General features: G+C 43.0%; 1 protein-coding gene across 1 annotated transcript in view; it reads right to left on the reverse strand.

Moving 5' to 3' along the window:
- Positions 1–8,098: 8,098 nt before the first annotated feature.
- Positions 8,099–24,300, reverse strand: part of ABLIM1 (actin binding LIM protein 1) — a 142,719-nt gene continuing 126,517 nt past the window's right edge. The window contains exons 16-24 of the mRNA XM_066555000.1: positions 23,982–24,128; positions 22,188–22,279; positions 21,956–22,052; positions 20,574–20,635; positions 20,207–20,267; positions 19,498–19,505; positions 18,158–18,232; positions 15,356–15,436; positions 8,099–14,149 (exon numbers count right to left, since the gene is read on the reverse strand). Of these exons, the coding sequence (XP_066411097.1) occupies positions 14,036–14,149; positions 15,356–15,436; positions 18,158–18,232; positions 19,498–19,505; positions 20,207–20,267; positions 20,574–20,635; positions 21,956–22,052; positions 22,188–22,279; positions 23,982–24,128 (737 nt within the window). The 3' untranslated portion in view covers positions 8,099–14,035. The remainder of the gene's footprint in view (positions 14,150–15,355; positions 15,437–18,157; positions 18,233–19,497; positions 19,506–20,206; positions 20,268–20,573; positions 20,636–21,955; positions 22,053–22,187; positions 22,280–23,981; positions 24,129–24,300) is intronic.

Consider the following 24,300-nt stretch of genomic DNA (forward strand, 5'->3'; position numbering starts at 1 on the left):
GTTTCTGATGTAAAGTTCTGACGTGTACTTAGCCTTGTGTGGTGGTGCATCATCCCTCCATGAGCCCCCTGGCCTATGAGCTCAGAAATGTTCCTTAGGTCTTGGCCTTGAGGAACAGCTGGGCTGAGCTCCTCTGGAGTTTATCAGAAACACTGGCTGCTCCAGGAATTAGTGTTGTCTAATGAACTCAGGCTTTCTACAAACAGCCTTGGAAACTTATTCTTCTTGCCTGAATAACAGCCCAAGTAGAAGAGCATTTTTTGTAATTGAACTTTCAGAGAAAGCCACTGACCTGAACTGCAGCCAGGATGGAATATTGTATGACTTAAAGCCAAGTCTCTTGTGACCCTAGCAGTCCAAAGGGAGGCGCTTTGAGCTCTCCTGGGGCACAGGGGCTGCCCCAGCACTGCCCCACCAACTCTCACCTTTGCTCTTCTTGGAGGACCAGCACCAGACACTGACAAATCCTGGGCTGAAACCCCCAATTCCTCGAGACTCAACCTCTCTCTCACCTGTTCAGAAGATGCAAAGGATCCAATGTGAGTTTTTCCCTGAATTTGAGGGGGATTTTTCACAGGGATACACCTTGCACAGACTCCTTTAGATCTGTGTGTGTGTAGGTGTGAATATGGCATAGCAAGTGTACTGGGAATGCTGCTCTCCAAGACTCTTAAGTGCTTTCGATTTTTAAGCAAGCTTGGCCTATGAGTTGCTCTTGTGCTTATAGTAAATTCTACCTGAATGCTTTGTTAAATTGTTTAACTTGAGCTATTGATTAAGTGCTGTTAATTTAAATGCTGCTAAACCTTTAGGCCTAAACCATTGGTGAATTCTGGGGCTCAGTTTGGCAAGGGGGTCCACTGTGAACCTTGTGACTCAATGGGAGGGTGCCCCTTATTCCTTTTTATCCTTACCCTTTCCCCAACCCCTCCTTCTAGGCTCCAGATGGACAATTTCGGAATTGATTTAGGTTTTAGATTAATTGACTTTAGATTTTAGTTTGCTTTTTCTCTGTGTGCTTTAATCACCTAGGAACTACTAGAGTAAACCTTGCCAGTGAACCTTGTTGCACTTTCTCTTCCATATTAAACCTGCTTTTGCTGATGCCTTTGCTGGTGATTCTTTAGGTGACCAAAATACTAATTCATGGCAACATGGTCCTGTTTTTGAGGGGATAGGATAGGAAATCATGGCTTTCAGCTGAGTTAGAAACTTCATCCACTCTTTCAAGTTTTACCAGTAAACCAGCATTGAGCAAAATCTCTCCCAAGCCAGAAGAAAAAAAAATCTGTGTGGAGTCTCAAGCTGTAGATGGAGGACTTGCCTGGACAGAGCTGAACTCTTGGCACCTTTCAGCACCAGGAAAGCTTAGCTGGGTGAGAAGAAAAACTAATTTTATCAAAATATGAGGAAAGATTAATTTTTATGTCTTGCTACATTTTCACTGGGATTTTTTAAGCCGCCCCCAACATCACCACAAACTGTGGCCTGATGTCAACTGTGAGCTTGCAGAAGGCTATTTATTCTGGCATTTTCCCAAAGAGAGTGGTTTTCAGTCTGCAGCTTTTCTTTAGGCCCTAACCAGTTCTCCTCAGTCAGAGTCAAGGTGCAGAGTCTCTGTGGTCAGCACTGCTGAGAGGGGCAAGGGGAAAGAATGAGAACCTGTGGTCCTACGGCACCAATAAACTGCAGATTGTTTCACTGGAGGCTGAGCACTATGGAGCAGTCCAAGTTTCCTTTCCTGCTATAAATATTAGATGTTAGGGTATGCCAGACTACCTGCCAAAGTGGAATTAACTACCAGGTAATAAATAAGTTTCAACCATGTCAGTTGAGTCTTCCCCCTTTTTTTTTTTTTGTTCCTGTGAAAAGAGATTTAATCAAGAATCAAGAAATCTGCCTTGGTAAATACCAAAAAAATGCAGTTTCTCTTTTCACACACAGAGCTGTGGAGCTGAATTTCTCCTGCCTTTCCAACCATCATTAAGTATTCTGTTTAAATAGGCCAGCTTCATGCCATCTATAATGAAGTTATAGTGTATTGCTCTGTTATGAATGATGAAGCTGTTGTGTCCTACGGGGAGAAAAATCGCTGTAATCCAACTTTCCTTTTGAAAAGGCCTAATGTATCCACATGAGATCTTCTGGCAGAGACAACTGAGAGAATATAAATAGAAGCTTAAAAGAGGAAGGAGGGGAAGGGGAAAATAACTCCAACAGGGCTGAGTAGCTGAAATTCACAAGTTTAATAGGAAGATGGATGACTGAAGAGCCTGTTCTGTGACACAATTAGGACTTTATGTAGGCCTTTTTCAATTATTTGTAGCTGACAAAATATCACACAAAGGCTGTTTCACAGTGCAGGCCAGGTGCCCAGAAATGGTTTTTTTTGGAGGAGAGGAGCAACTGGGAGAGTCGCCCAGGAGCGCGGGGCATGAGGGCTGCGTTGGGCAATGGTGTGCGCGTCACCCTTTAGCATGTGGCAGGAGGGAAGAGTGTCCTGCACTTCCTGCACACTCAGGCCACCATCTGCCCATGCCCAGGGAGCAGAGAGCTGCAGCCACAGCGGGCGTGTGGGGCAGGAGGGGCTGTGCAGGTGCACATGGCCCAGCCTGGATGCACCTCGCTGCTCTCCCCACGGACAGACGCAGCACGGGCACTCTGTGGGTTCCTGCTACAGGATGAGGTTTCTGCTGATAAGCAATTCTCAGAAGCTGTTTCAAAAGATCTTGCCTCTTCTGTCCCCCACTTGCTTCTCACTGGCCACCCACCAAATACTGTTGTTGTGGCTCTTGGTTTTCAGCACAAAGCCACAGCACCACCAAGGAACGTTTCTTGAAGTAACCTGCAAGTGTTTGCACACAGTGTTGACATCTTCAGAGGCATCAGTGCTGCAGCAGCAGGAGGTGACACAGCAGAGGAGTAGTGGTGAACTGGAGAGCCACAGCAGCTTTAGTATCTCTCAAGGGTCCTGCAGAACATCCTACCAAACTAAGACTGCAAGTGTCTTAAATTTGTTTTGGTTTACTCCATTCCACAGTGAGCTAATCTTTAATGGGGCAATTAATTAATCTTTAAACATTAATCTTTAATGTCCCAATTAAAGGCATTTGGGGTGATGATTAGTAAATTTGGTTTATTTAAGTTTAGTTAATTTGGGGTCAGCATTCCTGGGTGTCGCCATGAGGAGAAAAAGTCAAATCCTGGGATCTGCAGGGGGCTCAGTTCTGCTTTGGTGAAGCCCTTTCCTTGTGTCAGCACTGGCAGTGGGCTGGCTGCATGTCGAGGCTGATATGATGATATGATTAAACTGCTGATATGATTAAATGTTACTCACTTTTTCTTCACAGGGTCAATCTTTCAGCCAGCTTTACCCCCCAGGTGATCTGCCTGCCCTGTTGGCACCTCCATTTTCACTCAAACTGGCCAGGCCCAGGAAAAATCTCCAAAGGGTCCTCTATTGGGATGGCTCCCAAGGGAGAAAGAGCACACACATAATTTTCAGGAAGCTGAACAATTAGTGAGTTACGGAAAACGCCAACTTTGAGTGCCAAGAGGTCACAGCAACATTAGGGCATTGAAGCATTATGCTCTGGGCTGCCTGAGCACCATGGCAGGCCAGTTATCATAGAATCATTTCTATCATCCAATATTTACTGGCCTCAGAAGAAGCTTATATTCAATTACCTACTATTGTTTCACAAACCTAGGTGGCAGGGGGAGGTTTTTTTTTTAAGGGAACAGCAATAGCTGAAACATAAAAATAAAACACACACTTTAAAATCATTCAAAATATCAAACAGTGGCTTTCCTCCTCCCACAATATCTGTGGTCTTAAATGGATCATTGCAAGGGGAATTATTTATGTAGTCCCATCAATAAATCTTACTAAAGTCCTTTATACTGCAGTCCTCATTCATCTAGCAACTCCTCTGTAAATGGTAATTAGGGTAAGAGCTGAGATACCACAGAGTTTGCTCCTGGCAGTCATTGAGCATCTGAGTCTATCAGGGCTGTAAAGGAGGCATTTCTCAGCAGCAGCTCATTCATTGTGAGCCCTGATTCAATTATTACCTTGTCTCCTGCTTCACAGCAAACACTTTGGTTCACATAAAGCCTCAGAGCCTGTGTCAATGAACTCCTTGAATGGAGTCAGCTGCATTTTGTCTCCCCTGCAGTATCTAGCCTAAATCCAGGAGAGGCAGTCAAGGGGGAGCCCTGTTTCCCTCTGGCACCATTGCTGGGCTACTCCTGCAGAGAGGTTTGGTTCTACCATGGACTCTCCCCTCCACTGCCTGGAGATGTGGGGGCTGGGATAGCCCAAATTATGGGAAATAGATGACTCCCAAGTGTGGAGAGCCCAAGGAGCAAAATCAGCCTCCAAATCTGTCAGTCTGCTCCTGTCAGACCTCTCTCACCTTTTGATGCTTCTCCACTGGCTGCCCAGGGATGCTCTATTCATTTACATCCAGCCCCTTACTCATGCCAGCGTTGGAGGCTGGGAATTTCACTGGGAGGAACTCAGCTCTGCAGAGATCATCTTCTCCTGACCTATGTGCAAAGAGTCCTGCCACAGTTTTAGCAGAGACATTACATTACACAGCAAGTGTGCCTGGCAGGGCTCTGTCCCAGCTCCTGCCCTGAACAGCAGCCTGGCACAGGCCATGGAACCCTCAGGGTGTGCACCTGCCTTCCCCTGCCAGCAGCACAGCCTTCTCCTCCAGAAGGTGCAGGCTGAAGGTGGGGTTTAGTCCATTCCCTTCCTTCCCTCTTTCATACTGGGGCAGCAGCTGAAACACTCATGACTTGGCACACACCTGGCTCTGCAGTGTGACCCTCAAAGGCCCTGGAGACAATGCCACCCTTCCAATGGACAGTCACAGAAGGTGTGCTGGCACTGCTGGAATGGCAGGGACAAGGGGAATGCTACCAGCTGCCCTCTCTGCCATGGACTTGAGACAGATTTCCTGACACACAGAGTGCACTATCACTGGCTGTTCACTGTGCTCTGCTTTTCCTTCAGACGCCACTCTTCACTGGTGCCCACCCCATTTTTCATGCCCAGCACAATTATTTTGGGAGATACACTCGGAGCAGGGAACTGACTCGGTTTAAAAATATTAAAAAAACCCCAACAACGCTGTGCAGTGAAATAAAAAGTAAAAAAATGTTTTTCTAAGAAGGATCAGTTCCCGAATGTCACTGAGAGTGACCCCACAAGCAGTCATGCTGACATATCTGATGGCAGGGAAAAGCTGTGGGGGCGTGGGAATACCTTAAGCTGGCTGAACAGCCACCCAGTGCTTTGTCTTATGAAATCCCAGCCTGAGGAGAGGCTGTGCTCTGCTGCTTCCCTGCTTCCCCTCTCTTCCTTTCCCCCCAAACCCGTGGGCCCCCATCACTGCCATGGCTACATGCAGCCTGGGATGTCCATTTTAATCTGCAGTGTGTACACAAAAGAGCTGGAAGCAGTGACTGTCTGAGACCCACCTGACCTTTGGATGTACAGCAAACTTCCTGTTCCAGGGCTGCTGGCTCTTTCATCTCCCAGCCTTTAAAAAATAAAAGTGAGCCTATGTGAAAAAATGCTTTGTAATGGGGACTCCTGGAACAACTTTTCTCTCTTGCCCTCTGACTGAGCCATAGAAAACAGTAAATATCTCTCCCAAGAGTCCTTTTTTTACAATAGAAAAATGTCAGGCAAAACTGAAGTTTCATTTCCCAGCCTTGGACTCTGCAGCAGACAGGCACAAAAGCTAGAGAAAAAACAAAACAGCAAAGGGGAAAAAATCTCCACTCTTGTTAATTCAGAGTTTGGAGAGATTTTTGGTGGAGAATAAGCTTCTTTTGGTGGGGAGCAAGACACACTTGGGAACTGGGTCTCTCTTCTTGCAGGAGGAAGTGGTCTTGGGCTATACTTGACAGCAAATTAGCATTGACATTTGACTTGTTTTGATCTGAGTTATTTACAATGGTATTATCTGTGTATTTTTTACATGCTGTGAAGATTCCCATTGCCAGATGCCTCGAGATGGCTGTAGGATGCAGAGCATTCCACAGTCATTACTCAGGGGTCATAAACTTCACATTACTTGTGGGGAGGAGGGGAGCAGGGGGAAATGGGCTAACAATTAAAAAAAAGAAAAAGCAATCCTAGACTTAGATTTCAGTGGGCTTGTGTATTTAACTGGAGAGAAATTAAAAATGTGCTTAGGTGGGCTGGCACTGTCACACTGTGGGGCTGATGACTGGAACAGTTCCTTGTGAATTTGCTCTACACACAGAAGTGCAGTCAGGGATAATTTTCCCAATGCTGTGTTCTGGGGGAGGCTGTGGTGGAGCAACTGCTCCATAACCCTGCCAGGGCAAAGATCCCCAGCAGGGAATTGCTGCTTGGGATGTCCAGGGCTGGCAGGACATGTCCCAGGGCTGGCACTTCACTGTAGCTGCTGCTGCAGGGAGGTGTAGCCATGATATTTTCTCAAAAATCCTTTCCTTAGGATTTTTTTCTCCTGAGAAGCTGAGAGGCTTCAGGAACAAAATGTAACCAATGATTATCTGCTGCTGTGGAATGCAACAGGTGCATCTGGGATTGGTCTCATGTGGTTGTTTCTAATTAATGGCCAATCACAGTCAGCTGGCTCGGACTCTGTCTGAGACACAAGCTTTTGTTATCATTCTTTCTTTTTCTATTCTTAGCTAGCCTTCTGATGAAATCCTTTCTTCTATTCTTTTAGCATAGTTTTAATATTATGTGTATCATAAAATAATAAATCAAGCCTTCTGAAGCATGGAGTCAGATCCTCATCTCTTCCCTCATCCTCAGACCCCAGTGAACAAGGTCACAGGGAGGGAGCAGGCTGCCAGCTGGTGACTTGCAAGAAACTCAAAAGGGAGATTTTGGGTTTTGAGTTTTTTCTGTGCTTGGGAAACTTTCAAGAGAAGTTGCAAGGCCAAATCATAGACTTACACTTGTGGTTTTTTAAGCAGGTACTCTATGCACAGACTTCCTTACATCCTGAAGGACTGAAGATACCCAGGGAGGGTGACAGGAGATGCCCAGAGATGCAATCCAAAGAAAAGACTCCTCTAACCTTCACCAGGCTGTTTTGCTGGATTTTTTCAGAGAGAAGTTTCTCTTGTGCAAGTCACAACACACAGAGCACAGCAAAGATCCAGGCATGGCCTGGGAAGTGAACAGGGCAGGTATGAACCTTGCTAAAGGGTAACTTCACAGTGGTATCAAATTCCCCAGCTGCTGGTCTCCAAGCAGGAACCTGAGCCCCCATCTCATCTGAGACTCAGCCATTAAACACTCAACACAGCACATGGAAGTAAAGCCCTGGGGAAGCTTTACCTTTGTCACAGGCAGAACCTGTGCAGAACATCAAGGCAGGGCAAGGGAGGAGCCTCAGAGGGCTGAGAGAGAAGATGGAGAACCTGGTATCAGCAGGGCACAGATCCTGGTGTTGCAGGGGCTTTCTGGAGGCTCAGGGACTGTGCAGGGTTTGTGCTGCACCCATCCTTGGAGGGGCTGTGTGCTCAATTCTGCTGCCACCCTGCTCTGCCGGACCCCAGGAGCTCAGCACAGGATGGGTGTGATAAACACCCAATTCCCTTGGGTGGCACCAGCCCCCACCTTCCACACCCACACCAGGCTAGGCAGGCTTAAACTCTAGATGATTAAGCCAACACATTATATAAAACATTTTCAAGATGGGGAATAACATTTTAGCTGAATTTGCAAACATCAAGAAAGGAAACAATTTAGCCTTTGAAGCTGACACAACAACACCGTCTGTTTCACCTTGCTGGTATCTCAGGTCATTTTAAATATCAATTGACAACAAAAATAACACTTCTATGTGGTTTACATGAATCTATTTTCTATCTTTCTATTTCTAGTGGCTTAGTTACAAGAAGCCTTGTGACAATTTTCAAACCTTTTACTTTCTCCTGTCTTGCCTTTATCATTCATATCTTACCTCTCTGAGAGCTCTCCTTGAGAGCATTTCCTAATTTTGTAAGAGAACTTTCTTATAATTCTGCAAAATGAAAAAGAAAAACCAAAATAAATGAGGCAACATGAATCCAGAAATTAAGAATAAAGCTCCAAACTTTATTCATTGACTTGAGTACAACAGTGATGCAGATTACAGTGGCACAGGAGTGCAATATGTGCTGTTTGCAGTATGACAGTGGAAACACTAATTGTACAGAACAGCAACCCAGCTCAACTTCTCATTATGCATACAAGCAGACTTACTGTACAGACAAGACATTGATTCACTTTTACAGAGACTCAGAAAAAGAGACAGATGAATGGAAAACACAGGGACACCTCCCCAAAACGCTGGTTTGTAACATGTGGAGGGAGGAGAAAAGAAAAATAAAATAATAAAAAAATCCTATTGCCAAAATCTACCAATTTAAAGGAAAGTGTACCTTTAAAAAATTAATTTCAGTTTCCAAAGCTTAAAAAAAGTCCCCAGCTGTAAGGCCCCCTTACAGGAAGAGTTGTCCATGATGACCAAGCCTCAGTGCTTGGACAGGGCTGCTCTGGGAGTGACACTGAGCTCCTGGCTGGGCACGGAGGCTTCCCTGGCCCCAGGGGTGCAGTGCCAGTGGGTTTGCATCTGGGGGCAAGTGCATTCTGAAGGTGTTCAGTGACAACAGCCCAGGCAAGCGTCCAGTGGGAGCTGTCAAAGCATCCTAAGGGAGCCAGAGACTCAGCCTGGTAAGGCACCACTGGGATTCCCAGAGCTGCATTTCCATGCCCAGGGGCAGGGTCCTGGGAGCCTCAGCTCTGCCAGTCCTGGGAGCAACACCTGTGCTCACTGTGGTGATCCTGACACAACAGCTTTGCCTTCGGTCATCTCTCTTTCACCTCAAAAGAAGGACCACAGTGCACATGGAAGTATTACCTCTTCACAAAGGCGAGCATTTCTGAGCAACTCATTAGCAGAAATCTATTTTCCTGTTAGAAGCCCTTTGGGCAACAAATAATTTATTTTGCATACAGGCAAACAACATTAATGGCCAATTACATTCCCACTTCCTGCACTGATGCTTACATTAAAATTAATAACACTTCTGCCAAATGTGGGCATCACACAGCTCCTGCCAGCAGAGTTGTCTGACTGAAAACTCAGTATCTTTGCATTGTGATGGATTTTTTTTGTTGTTGTTTCTTATTTTATTAAGCACAAAAAAGGTGTGTGGGAGAAATCACAAGGCAAAACTCACCAGCCAGAGCAATGCTGCAGCCCACAGTGATAGGAGTGTTCTACACTAAGGGAAAAAGGTGCATTGTGCTACTGTCACAGTGCTCAGGAGCTCTCTCCAGCTCTTCATTTTGCAGCAATGGGGTAAAAATGTACCACATATTGTCAAGACCAGCCCTTGCTAAGCATCTACCCTGAAGTCTATGCTGGACTCCAGTGGGTGTGTTGACAGGGCCACAAAGTTTGACAGGGCACAAACCAGACTGTGACCTGGGGAGAACTGAATGGGGAAGGGGGCAGTGGAGACAAGCCCTAAGCATCCCTCTGGCATGGGAAGATGAGTGGCATTTTGGACAGATTAGTTTAATTCTTGTTTCCTGCAAGTGTTTTATTGCATTGTCATTACCACTGACTGGTGTTCCTCAGTGCTGTAGGTAACATTCAGGATGTGGACATCCTCCTTCACAAACACATTCCAGAGGAAAGCAATGAATCATGGAGTGAGAGAAAGGGTGGTTTTCATTTGTCTGCCCTACAAGCCAAATATGCCAGCATCTCCTCCTAAGTCAGGAGGAGCCAAGATAAATCATTCCCTGAGGAGTTTAGGGGATGTTCATATTTTTACCATTTGAGACCTAATGTTCTGTTGTTTGTTCTAATAGCTTCATACCATTAATTTCAGTGTGGGTGCTCACATGCTGTGAACTCCAAACTTGACTTCCCCACAGTCTGAAACAGGTACTACAGGCTCATGCCAGTGTTCTCCTCTAATCCTGCCAAGCATCACCCTGGCAAGCCCTGCAGAAATCAAGATTATGCCAACCCTCCTCCTTCCCAGACCTTAACCCTTCTCTGTCCATTGACATCACCCTGCCAGGAGACACGGGCATTGTGGAAAGGGATTCACTTCAAAAGGTGTCTAACTTCAGTGTAGCTAACTCTGACAGAAGAGGTGCTGCAGAACTCTCTTGAACAGCAGGACATCTGAGCTACAGGGCTGAGAAAGCATTTCCCAACTGCAACAGGAAAAGGGCACAAGCATTCAGGGCCTGGCCCACAGATTTAGGGCTGTAGGACTTTGTGAGGAGAGGTGACACCTGACTTGACAGAAGTAAAAGCACTACTGGAGCCACAGAGATGTCTTAGCCCACACAAAGCTACTGAATCCTCCCAGCCTGACCTTCCACAGCACACCACAACCCAATTGAATGAGCTGCAAATGGGGAGGGTGTGTGCCACAAGTGCACCTGTGCTCAAGGATCTGCACCTGTACATAATCCCATGTGGACTTAACCCCAGGTGCACACGTGGGGTTATTCTGCAATGTTTGACTGGGCCTTGCTCTTACATCACTCCTAAAGCAGAAAAGGAGAAAAAAGAAGAAGACAAAAGCAACTAGTTTTTAGTCCTCTTGGTAATGACATTGTGTTGACAGCATTGATGGGATGGGACTTTATCAGAAGCTCAAATGCTTTGCAGGAGATAGAAGAACACAAGCATGTGTTAAGGCATCTTCACAGAATCACAGAATGATTTGGGTTGGAAGGGACCTTTAAAAATCATCTAGTCCAACTCCTGACATGTCCCAAGGGAATATCAAAGAGAGGAATTACTAAGAACTGCTCAATGGATACCAGGAGAATGATTAATTGCTTACAGAGAAATTTCTCCCTGGGGCTACATTTTGTTTTCATTAGGTGGGAAGACCAGATGAAAGAACAGAAAACATTGCAGTGACAATCACAAAGAGCCCACTGCAGAAATCCTCCCTCCCCCATGGGTGGCTGCAGCGTGGGTTTTGTGGACAGATGATCTCTTGGGTGTGTCTACATGTAGGTGGTTGAGAATTAACTGCAGGCATGAAACTGAAGCTCAGAAAACCCTTCATGTTCTCAGTCAGGAGTAAAGCAGTAGTAAGTCTAGTGCAGAGGGCTGTGAATTGACTGACTGCTCCACACCAGTGAGATGGGAGCCAGCAGTGGCCCAAAAATCCAGTCAGAGATGAGTTGTTTCCGCAACATCTACACTGGCTACTCTTCATTCCTTCCCAAGCTTAAGCTGCAGTTTTAAATTCTCAGTTGATGAGGCAGATCCAAATTACCATGCCATTCTTCACAGGCTAAGAGGTTAAGTTCTTTTTGTTTTTTCCTTTTTTTTTTTCTTTTTTTTTCCTTTTTTTTTTTTTTTTTTTTTTTGCATAGGAGGGAGAGGTAAGAAAACAACCTGGCTTAGTCATTTCTGAAATGACTGGGTAGTGTGTTCATATGTGCTGTGAGAAGTTCAGTAGTAACCTAGAGATGGAGACAGAAAAATGCAGACTGGCAGCTCACATCCTTGAGAGAACAACTCCTCAGGTCTAGAAGGGGTATGGTCAGGGTGACTTGAACTAAAAGACCTGTAATGCCTCATAGTTCGAGTGTCTGTAGGATGTGGGATGACAAAATGTGGAGAATTTAAATAATTTAAATGCATTTAAACTCAAATGTTTGTCTCAAGGTTAAGACGCACCTTGCAGGTGACCAAACACTGAATTTCTGAGACCTCAGCATTCACAAAGTCTGTAAGTGTAAAACACTGCTGTCCTTTCACTGTATGGATTTGCTTTCAGCAGTCACTCAAAGATGCATTTTGAGCCCCTGGCACTCCCATTTACTTCTCAGAGCTCCTCTAAAAACCTTTCAGATCTGTGTTCTGAAAAATGAGGTGAAATATGTTACCCTGATCCTTGCTGCAAGCTCGGTGCCACCCAGAGAGCTCACTCACAAGTGTGTGTGTCACAGTGTCCCCAGGGAATTCTGCTCCCTGGGGATGGTGCCAGACCCTTGGTGGCACTGTCCCACAGCCCCACATTCCCTCAGGGACATGGAGCAGGTGCTGAGCCCTGGTCTCTGTCTCTCCCCTACTGAATCTTTATCTCAGATTTTATCAAAGGAACCACAGTGATCTGTCACAACAGGACTTCCTAACCAGCAAAGATGAGGCAGGGTTTGGGCTGTCCTGCACAGCTCATGGTGAAATGTCATTTGGTGATACAGAGAACTCAACACAGTGATACTGAATCTCAGAACTATATGGGACTGTTTCCTCTTCCTGACTTCCAGATTTTAACACCAATGTCTCATAGAACAGAAAATACAAAGGTTCTGATGTCTCCAGTGCCTGAAGTTTCTGCATTAAAAAGGAAACCTTGATAGTCTTGGACAGACACAGAACCTAAATGACCCTCTCCTGTCAGGAGATGAGCTCATTAGTGCAGTTATGCATTGGCAGTAAAGCACCAAGGAAGAGAAAAAGCAGCCACACTGCATCCATTCATTTACTTTGGTGCTCGTGTCCTCCTCTGCATAGGACTTGCCCAGAAGCAGTTAAGGTATATACAGGCAGTTTTTCAAGCTGCAGCATATTGGAAGAAGACTGAAAGCAATAAGGAGTTCAATGCAGCTCAGAAACTGTCTTGCATGATTACTCTGTCTTCAAAAACCAAGTCAGGCACAAAGGGAAATAAAAATAACCAAGGCTGGAGCTTTGATGCTTCAAGACAGGAAAAAAAAAAAAAAAAAGTCTGTGCCCTCTTTTCCAAGCACAAGTGAAAACCTACATTAACTAAAATGAGTGCTTGGCCCCATGCACTGTGCCATACTGACAACAGCTACTGCAGTTTAATCAAAAAGCCTCTATTGGCAGAGCTTGGCACCTCGATGGTACCTTTCAATTCATAAACATTTCCTCCCTAAGAGGGATGAATTTGCATGTTAGCTTGCAGAGAACCATTCTCCCTGCCGTTGTAAAATCCTACAACTCCACTGCAGCCTGAGGAGCTGCACTCGTAATTACTAGCAGGGAGTTAGTCCTGAAATCTCTGGATGCAAACCAGGGCACACTTAAAATAGCATTTTTTCACTCTGCCACTCCCACCCCCATGCACCCACCTCCTGGAGTAAATTACAAGAAAACTGACTCTTCTCCATCATTCCCATTACTGAAGTGATCTTAAATTATTCAAAGGACTGGTTAAGCTCCAGCCTTATTAATTCAAGCAGAAAGTGTGGAAGAGGGAAGACTGACAACACACACACAGCAATTCACTTCTTATATCCTAGCAAATATTTACAAGGAGTCCATTTCCCAGAAATCCAAGTGGTGTGTCCTGCAGGTGAGCAGAGTGCCCACCACCACAGGTTGTGTTACACGAAGAAGACACCATGTCAAAAGAGTGCCAAGTAAGAAACTGTTGGGTGAAAGACTTGATGTGACCATGTGGGATAAGTTACAAGGGGCTTCTCCTTCACTACAGACCTACCTATGTCCCTCTCCATATATACACACATATACACACACAGAGATAGATGGAGAGATATAAATACATGTGTGCACACAGGCAAACACGCATACATATATATATATATATATATATTTATATATGTATATATTCTCTTCCAGTTCTTGGAGTGGTTACAACTACTTTAGTCTACAAGGCATCCTAAGGGCACTTCCTGGCTCTAGCAATAAAGTCCATCGTATTGTGGAGAGAAGTAAAGGGAATATCATTGAGGGAGAAGAACAGAACAATTTTCTATCTTGTACAATATCAGGTAACAGGTTGACACCTCTGAAAACTATCATTGCTGTTTCTGAGCCCAGATATTTTCTCCCTGAATTCCAGGAGGGCAATTGTTGATCTTGTTCAACTTGCAGAGGTGCCACTATGTTGATTTTCCCTTTTTGGTGGATAAGTAGTTGCTTCCAAACAGTTTGGACTGTGTGATACAATATTCTATGCATCATTTGTGGTGGGTTTGTTTAAAGGGAGATTAAAAGAGTTTTGCTTTTTTCTTCATGTCGTTGCGTCTCCAGAGAGGTAACTTGTCAAACTCCTGTATCGTCATGCCAAATATTTCTTGAAAAACTTCAGGTGCTAAGTGACGCTTCAAAAAATAAAAAACAGGAGGGAATAAAAAAAGGAGAAAAGGCAATGGTCAGTCAAAGCCAAAGAGTCACAACAGGAGGTTGGAGCACCTTAGGGATTTTATGTCGCTGCATAAGAGCCACTGCTGGAAAAATAATGCTTTGGCCATACACATATCCAAGTCTTCATGAACTTGGGTGCCCAAGGAATAAATCAGGGAGTATTTCATTTGCTGAATAAGCAAGAGACAGAGAAATTGTTGGTCTGAAGCCATCCAACAGGCAGTGACAGACCAGAGAACAGGACCAGCTCCTGCACACCCCTGTCCCAGGCTTTAGCAAGTCAGCTCTGCTTTTGGAAATCCCAACAGACATTGGGTTTTTAGTACTGCTCTGCAGAGGGTGCAGCTTGTTGTGCTCCAAGTTCTGAGAAGGAAGATGTCTGGCCAGGCTAACTGTTCAGCACACTTCTCTGCTGCTAATGAAACACTTTTTGGTGCTGTCCTGTGCACAGATCACTTCTTGTTCAGCCACTTTACAGTGCACTGGATGGGGAAAGTGTCTCCCTGTAGCACTGATCTAACACAGCACTGAATTCTAATAATAAAAATGGGAATAAACCCAAATTGTTACCCAGATTACCCAGATTCTTGTGGCTCCTTCCTTTCATCTCCATAGAAGATTAAGGACTTAAGCATCCCCAGCATTCCACTGGGCTGCTTAAGTCTTCCTAAGCCACAAAGCTGTAAACTATATTTATTTGTTGGCAGAGATTTAAATCCTTGCATTTTTGGATATCAGCCAGTCTTCTAACTAAGTCACAGGACTCATGATGAGTTAGAGGAACTTAGACTTTTGGTCCTCAAGGATGGCTGACACTGACTCTTAGCTAAGAGAGGGTCCAAGAACAAACTGTTGCTCCATTCCAGTGTGGATCTTATGAAACTTGTGCAAATTTGGGCTCTTAGCAAATCCACAAGTATATAATGAAAGGCCTGAAAACAGAAGGGGATTGTGAGAAGCTCAGTCTACGAGCAGGGAGACAGAGATGTGGGGGATTGTTTCAGGAGATGCACCTGCTTCCTCCCAGTGTCTGATCCCTCTTTCCCTGATTAGTGCTGAGAAATCTTCCCACATTTCTCAGGACCCACATTTCAGTGTTTCAGCTTTCACAAACAACAAACAACTTTAGCAGGAAAGAGCATTTAGGAACTTGCTTCTCTTACCTCCAGCCTGGTTCTGTCTACATCTTTTAGTATTTTATTTCGCCCTCTGTTGGTCACCATGAGTATTTCATATGGAAAAATCTGTTAACAACGTATAAAAAGGGGGAAAAGAGATATTTATACTTATAGTCTAAAGCAGACAGAACAAAACGTGTGTCATTTTCATAAACACACAAATATTTGTTTTCTTTTGCAAATCAAATATCAGTTTGGTGGTTTGTTTTTTTTTTTTTTTTTTCTTATCCTTTTTTTCCTAAAGTTGTATGGAAAACAAGCTGATCTGAACAAATCTAGAACTTGTTTAGCATTGAACTACCTCATATTGTAAAGCCAAATTTTTTATGCTGTATATAATACATCAGCTGGCTTTGGTCAGGCCGAGTTCTTTCTAGGCAATATATTTCCTTATCCATCAACATATAAATTTATTCAAGTAATTGCATTTGTCACTCATTGGTCTAACTCTAATGGTTGCCAGAGTGTGGACAGCCCCAAGGACTGACAGTGAGTGGGTTTTAAAAACATGGAAGTGCATAAAAACAGCATCATCTCTGAATAAGCAGAATATCAATTAGTGGGGGCCACTGCATTCAGTAGAATTTATCACATGGTTTTCCTTGCCTTTTTAGTTCGTTAAAGAATTCAAACAACTAATAGCAACAGCACTGCCTGGAAAGGATTTCAGAAAATATTAAAATCAGTTTCTGGAATCATCCCTGGCAAATAAAACTCAGTTCTATTTTTTTTTTTCCCTTGGATAGACACTTCCATGCCTGGAATGACTTAGGAGAGCTCATGTTCTGTCTGCCAGAGCATCTCTAGAGCCCTTCCCACTGCATTTCTCTGTAGGAAAGCAGCATTCCCAGACCCCTCATCCAACCCCTACTCGAGTCAATGAAGTTTTTCTGGAAACTTCAGTGGCAACTGGCTCAGCCTTTACTGTCATTTATGAGTCTTAGTTGCCCACTGGGAATATGAGTGAGACCACCAACACTCTCCTGGAGAGAGCTGAGCTATTATTAAATGCTATTAATTACATTATTTCAACATCTGAAGAAGTTTGACTCAATCAACTTTTGTGCAGTACTCAGCAATTAAGTTCATTCCATTGTTAACAATTATCCCAATGAACTTTTCAAAAACATAATAAATAACATAAATTCAGGCATCAATGAACACACCACTGATTTTATTGTAAGTAATAATAATTTAAATAATGTGTGCTTACATACCAATTGTGAGATATGATTCTTACGAGATTCTGACATTGTCACAATTGTACAATTAGGTCTATACTTGGAGTTACATTTTTTATGTTTGGTACTGGAAATGGCTACTATAAACAGCATTATAGGAAACTAAAATGTAACTTTTCATATTTAAACAGGCAGAGTTTAAGTCAAGATCTATGGTCATAAACACATTTTATGTTTAAATATTCACAACAAGGCATGTCTCAGTCTGGGCTGGCAAGATGCACAAATTCTGTCCTTTCTGGAGAACCATTCGGTAATATCTGGTCATTCTTAGGATTATTAATCTTTACTTTTCATATGTTTCATGCTGACTCTGAATTGGCTTCTTTTATTTTGGCAGGTGTAAGTTAGTATTGGACAACTGACATGAATAAACACAGTGCCAATTCACACATCCTGAGTATTTGGCATCACCTTTATAAATAGCAACAGGAAGTGATCTATTATCTCAGGAAATTTCCCATAATTTTTTAAATTAAAATAACCATTAATAAATAATCATTAAATTTAGTCATTAATAATACTGACAGAATTTGTCACCCAAAATAGCATCCCAAATCACTGGGTACATCAACAGCAGTGATGACTGTAAGAATTTCTATTGCACTGAAAGAGAAATTATTTGGAATAAAAAGCATTATCTTAGGAGTCCCCACAGTCTTATTTATATAATATATAAAACCACTTGTAACTGCACAGTGCACTGGGGTCTCAGCTTATACAGCCAGGGTTATTGCCTTGTACAGTTGGCCTGGAGGTGACTCGGAAGCACAAGAAGTAATCTGGTTTGCAAAGTGAGCTCCTCACTTAACTGCAGAAATTCTGATCCTTGTAACTTTGGCAAAATCATGATTTCATGGAAGGTTCACCAGCAATAAAGTGATAAGATTTAAAACACAGCCCAGGTTGAATTCCCTCAATATAATATATTCATTTTTAACTCAGGCATCTCTAGACATAGCTGTAAAAGCATTTTAATTTGTGTCTCAAATTATAGTTAGCAGACACTGTCTCTTTTTTCCAATAAATCTCCTGAAGAGTTTCTCATATAGGGAATTCAACACTGTGGACAGGTCTCAGGTTAGCAGTGCTGAGAGCTGAGGAACAGATCCAGACAGACATGTAGGTATCTTACTTCCAGTCAAAGATTTCCCATAATCTTTGAAATTAAGACAGCCTCAACTGTGTGTTGTGAGCCACAATATTCTGCAGCACTTTTCAAAATGGACAGATCTGAGTTTGGCCTGGTGCTTTGGCTGGTGAAAGCCTGGCAGAGAACCAGCTATATGGAGCACCTTCCACATCTGTCACTGTGTCCCTAGAAAAGCTTCCTTACCCCAGGGATCACACAGGCCTGCCCTCAGCCTGCCTGAGCACTAACCCTGCAGAACACAGTCCAGAACAAAGGGATGGGTTTGGCACATAAGGACCAGGGGCTGAGGCGAGGTAAAAGAAAACAAGGGAACTGACATTTCCCATATTTTATCTGCATTTCACAGTAAAACCTTCAAAGTCTTGAAGGAAAGTGAGTAACATCTGCACTTGCCTTTGGCTCCAACATGTTAGGCATAGATACTCCTCTGTCCATTCTCATTCCAGGGACATGACCATCCGGGAGGGACTGCATCAGATACAGGCACACAGCAGACACAGAGGTTACACACACAGAGGGTAAAGGCACTCAAGAAGTGGTGAAGACAAAGGTGAATTTGCCCTGAGACTTCCTTTAAGTCTTAATTCTTGGTCTTATTATTTCAATCATTGCCATGGCTGCTGTTCACTACTCCTGTGAGGTGGGCAGGGGGATCCTTCAGTCCCCTCAGCACCACAGCTCCTGTCCCTGCTCAGGCTGGTGACAGCCCCACTGAGCTGACCTGCACCACGTTCCAGGGGACCTGGGAACCCCAAGAGAGTGGTAATCCCTCTCCCACCCCAGTGACTAGGTGAAATTCTTCTCTAGTTCTTCCCTAGCAGTAATTCAGATCCCACCCAACTGCACAGAAAGCACTCTTACACCTCTGGGCTTTCCTACTTGTAATTTACTGTATCAGCTGAGGGATTTCCTTCTTTTTTTTTTGTCTCTACAATGGGTATTTTTTACTATGAACACAAACAGGGATGGGGTAAAAAGGTGCTGTTTTGACACAGGTACTAAATCTAAGGAAATAACATTTGGAGCACAATACACGGACAGCTCTGCTCCCCTCCCATAATCTTATTCTCTTTCCAATCATCATGATTTTGATATGCCATTAACAAAATTATCCAAGTAATTAAACAATATCTTAAATTGCCATTTCATATTGTGATTGTGCTGAGGAGCCAGGCAGACTCAAACCATTCTGAAAAAAACCTTGCAGGCAGTAATTGAAGTAAAAAGGTTTGTATTTGCAAGCACACTTCTTTCTGGCTCATCTGGGATGGCAGCACTGTAGAAAACTACTGATCAGCCATCTTGTCTGGAGAGCAAATCCCAGGGTAAAACTGAGGAGTTCAAAGCTCCTGGTATGAGAGAAAATTCCCTCTGGAAGAGACTTTCTACGTGTCTCTGGGGTCAGTACTAGAGAGGCTGGAAATAAATCCACCCTCACGTGTCCAGAGAAGGCTTTTACAGATAACTCATACAGGAACAGAGTGGATTTTACAGAGCAAGTCACAGAACAGGTGTGAGCTGTCTCAGCTCAGCTCTGGGGAGGTGACAAGGAGGAATCCGAGGCTGTGCCTGTTTTTTGTTGATAAGGATCTACATTGGTGATTATGCTTAAACATGCAGGAAAATCAAAGCTATTGTCTTAAGAAACCCTTCCCTGTAGCAGAAATTCAGAGTTGAACAAGGAGCTGCTTTAGGTTCTGCTGTCAGTTGATTGATGAAAACCCGTACTCTACCTGGAAATCTGAAAAGCAAAAGAGAAATCTCATCAGCTTTAGAGTGTGGAAAGACAGGAATCAGTCACAATCTACCAGAGAAGCCTTCTCTGTTTTTTGTTATATCTGATTTTTCCGAAATCCCATCTGATTCTCTGAAGCCAGCAACATTTCTAATTTTGGACTTTGTAGAGTTGAACACTCCAAGTATTGCAGTTCTTTTCATTAACTTTCCAAGTTTTGTAACTTTCATGAATAATATTGTCAATTTTTATTTGGCACTGACTGGTACCACATCCAGCTCAAAGTCATAAAGAAGATCATGAGCAGCAAGGGGGATTAGAGGGCATTATCTCCCTTTCTTCACTGTGGCACATTGTTCCAGACTGCACAGTTGATGGTGATTTTCAGAGAAAAAAACCCACAAAATTCACAGAACTCAGTTCATATTCCTGATAATGCACACGTTATTTGCCTTCCATTTGATCCAATGCTAAAGTATGAACAAGGATCAGCTCCACATAACAGATTTAGCAAAATAAACCCAACATTTTTAACAGGTATTTGAAGTACTTTGAGTTAATTGAGTTTGCCAGAGAAAATTAAAATGTACTGAGCAAATACAAAGTAATCACATCCACAGCCTTCATATAAAACAGCAGAAATGATCAAACAACCTCACATTTTTACATTTATTACTAATAGACTGTGAAAGGCTCCTCATCCTTACCTCTAACAGCACCACTCACATCCCCATAACTGTTGTACTGACCAAAATCTGTGGAGACCGGCTGTAACAGGAAAAGAGGGACAGAACATAAATTCACACTTCAAGACTTTACAAGAAGGTTGGTACATGGGGACAAAGAAGTTGCTTTAATTTTTTTATTTCCCCCTCAATTTTCCAACATTTCTTCCTTTGCTTTCTTGCCTTTTTAACAAAGTAGTTTGTGGGAGGGGAAAATAGGTTTGGTCTGACTTCAAGTGATTTTATAAGAAACATTTATCAAACTGAAAATCCAATACAATTGATATGGAAATAAATACCACGGATAATTAAAGCCACCTTTCACATGTCAAAATCACCATCTTCTTACCCTGTGAAGTCCATTTTTTCCATACCCAGGGAGAGAAGAGGTTTTGGAGGCTGAAGCATGTGCTGTTGAATGAGGAAGGGAAAATATTTTACTGGAAAAATCCCACGGAAACTAAAAAACTAGAGCACTTGAGGAATCACTAAAAAACTAGAGCACTTGAGGAATCACCTAGTACAAAATACACAGTTAAAAGAGCCAAGCATACACACAACTGAGACACATTGACTTTAAGAAACTCAGTCCCAAACTCAACACAAACTTCCACACAAGTTACAAACAGCTTTATCATGCCATGGTGGCAGGCCATTAATAAGGGACACTAATTTTCCCAGGCTCAAAATCAAGGCGGTCTCCCCTGGATTGAAAATAATGCTCATGGATCACCCATGGCATCTGCTTTGGCATCTCCCGATTCCAAAACGGAACTGACGATGGCACTGATTATCCCTGCAAAGAGGGATGGAAATATCTCAAATAAAGGAGTTCTCCAACCTGTACTAAGGTTAATAAAAAAATCATAAGCTTTGAGTTGAGCAGGTTGACTCTGGCCCCATAAAAATTAAAGACAGTGAGTGAGAGCCACAGGAATCCTCTCCGAGGCCATCAAGGCAACACTCTTATAAAACAGGGAACACAAGGAAATCTTAGTTTGCTTGGCAACTGCTCCAGTGGATGACTCCAGAGAGACTCATCTTGTCTCTTCTTGGCTCAAAGTATTACAATGTCTTTTGTGTTACAATGGCTGGTGAATAAAGAGAGTGAAATAAAACCCCCAAACCCTTCTCTGGAGATGTGAGAAGGCCACAGCCATACATCAAAATGTGCAACAAGGCAAAGAACCTAAGTCACTAATCTAAGTTAGCTTTTGTGCTTTTGCTTTGGAACAAAATACACCCAATTAAAATGTCAGCCCAGGTCAAAACACTGCCTGTGTTTGGAATATGCAGCCCCACTGGCCAATATTGCTGAATATCTTTCCCTGGCAGAAGAGAATAAACAGGGATAGGAACCACCAGTGTAAGCAAAATGCTGTAACTTAGTAACCCATGCTATTAGCATGTGTGTGATGTCACAGTCACCGAACACTTCTCCCTACTCCATATCTATATTAAAGCAGCTCTCTCCTCAAAATTGCCTGAAAATCCTCAGCCTCATATTTCTTCTAATTAAAAAAACAAGCACGACATTTCTCCCCTCACAAAACAAGGTGATGAATCGGGCCACTCTTTCAGGGCAGATCACCACAGAAACACGTATCAAGCAGCTTTCCCAGCTGTCTCTCTTCTGGGACAATACTTGATATGTGTATTCTACTTGGTGTGGGCATTCTGTGTTGTTTATACCCATTGTTCATGATTAGCTTTATTGCCTCCATGAATTACCTGGAGAATCGTAACGACTGGCAGAAAGGGCTGACCTACCGCGACTCTCCTTTTCCATCTCTTCCTTCAATATTAACTGCCCCAGACCAGAGTTGAGCTACAAATGGCAATTAAAAAAAACATATCAATAAAATAAAGCTGGCCAAGACAGTGGTAGGATTTGCTTACAGAAAGCAAAGGGACACTTTTTGGATGGTGCTCAGAAACAGCATGAGGACAAGCTTATAACCACCTTCATGAGCTGCTCCTCCTGCAGCTGCCGGCGTCTCTGCAGCTCCTCATCATCTTCCTCCCTTCCACTTGATCTGCGTCTCATGTCAGCTCCTGCTTCCACAAAACCACAGCACAGAGAGAGCTTTGTGCATCAGTTCAACTGCAGCTCCAAGATTTCAATGCTAGTTCAGAACTGGTCAGTTTGATTTGCTGAATAAACAAAGCAGTATTTCCTCGCAAAGTCAAAAGACTTTTTCAAAATTCCTTCTTAATAAAACTCACTTGGGTAGCCTGCCCAGTGGTTATCAGGCTTGTTATAAACTAAACAAGAACTTAAACTATGCACAAGTTCCAAGCCAAGCAATGGTCCTGGATACAAAAGTCATGACTGACCCTAATAGAGAAAGCAGCTCACATTGCTGGTTCTGGAAACATGGGTTTAATAACAGCAGCAACTGATCACAGCTGAAAACCTAAAGTCTGATTTACATTTACTCTTTTATCTAGACTCAGAGAAGCAAATCTAAATTAACATTTCAAATGGAAAATGAAACTACATTAGTCTCCTAAATGAACACTAGTATTTGAAATAAACAAGGCACTGGTTTTAGTCTAAAATGAAGTAAATTAATTTGATTCATTGGATAGAGCTAAAATAAATTAAGGCACAGGTGTTCTACATTTTAATTCCTTAGTTTTTATTGAACAATTTTTATTTTCTTGAATATTCTTAAGAAATAATCCAGTCTGGATGCCAGGACAATCCTATGAATACATAGGATGTGCTTATTGCTGCAAGCATTTAGACAGCAGTTCCATTTATTTTCTGCACAGGGCTTTTATCTGATACAGTTATTTACCAACCCTGTGCTAGACAAACTCAGTGTTTAAAGTATGTAGACATTTCAAGTATGTAGATGACAGAGCTTCAAGTATGTTGTTGTTATTCCTGTGACTCAGGGACTCTGCATGTTTGTCAGGGTGCAATCCCAACTAAAGGACGCTTTCAAAAAGCTGCTGCTGCATGTGCAGCCCCCTTCAATTGGTCTCTGAGCTCTCCCACCCTGTGTCTTCCCTCTAAAAACTCCTGTGAAGATCCCACTGTTAAGAAAGCCATACATTCCCTCACAGAGACCTGAATCAAGCAACACCTCAGTGCTTCAGACATAACTTCAGGAATGAATCTAGGCTAGATGGCTTATTTTATGCTACAGGGGTCAATAAAAACCCAACAGAGGGAAAAAATACAAAGAAAAAAATTTAAATTGATGATGCATATGGATTAAAGAAAAGAAAATAAGATATATGTAGTGCTACAACACAAAAGAAAAATATAAAATATAAAGTCTGTAGAAACAGTAACTCTGAAAATCAGGAATTATTTAGTCTGTTAATTGTTCCAATTCAGTTATTGCTTCTTGCCATGAAATAAGTCATGTGGTTGGAAACAATCATGTTTTCTGTGGAATTTTTGCTATTAGCTTAGGCTTAAAAGATTAAATGGAATAGCTGAGAGAAGTTAGGATTGTGTGACACACCACACTTTTTAAGTTACTCCACTAGAGTTCAAAAAATTTGCTTGTGGGTTAATATCAGTGTGATCAATCCCAGAGTCCTTTAGCAAAGCCTCTTCTACTCAGTGCAATTCAACATTTTCAGACTCAGACACTCAGTGGTCTCACCAGAACTACACTTTGTGGTGAGCATCAGGTGGACACCACCTTTCCTCCACCTTTTTGCAGCTGCACTGTCCGTGTGCCCTGGTCAGCAGTACCTTTGGAGCTGCAGAAATGAATGGTTTGTGTTTCCATACCTATGGCAGCCAGGGAGGGAGGGCCTGGCCAGTGGTCAGTCTCAATCTTTGGTATCTCGTTGGGTGCTGGTGCATGAGCTGCTGGGAACTTGGAGGACTTGATGATATCCTCGGAGGACTTGCTCTGTGCTGCCAAGGCAGCTGCATCTAGATGGCAATCAGGGAACTTAGCTATGTAATCATCTGGAGCAGCACAAAGTCAGCCTTATTTTGGCAAAATGTTATACTTTACAAGACGTTAGTTTTCAAAAGCAAACTTTTTCATGTTTTGCTTTTCCAACTGCAGTTTGAAGCAAGCAATGCCTATTGCTTGCCAATA

The sequence above is a fragment of the Molothrus aeneus genome, chromosome 8 (genome assembly GCF_037042795.1).
Source record: "Molothrus aeneus isolate 106 chromosome 8, BPBGC_Maene_1.0, whole genome shotgun sequence".
NCBI lineage: Eukaryota > Metazoa > Chordata > Aves > Passeriformes > Icteridae > Molothrus > Molothrus aeneus.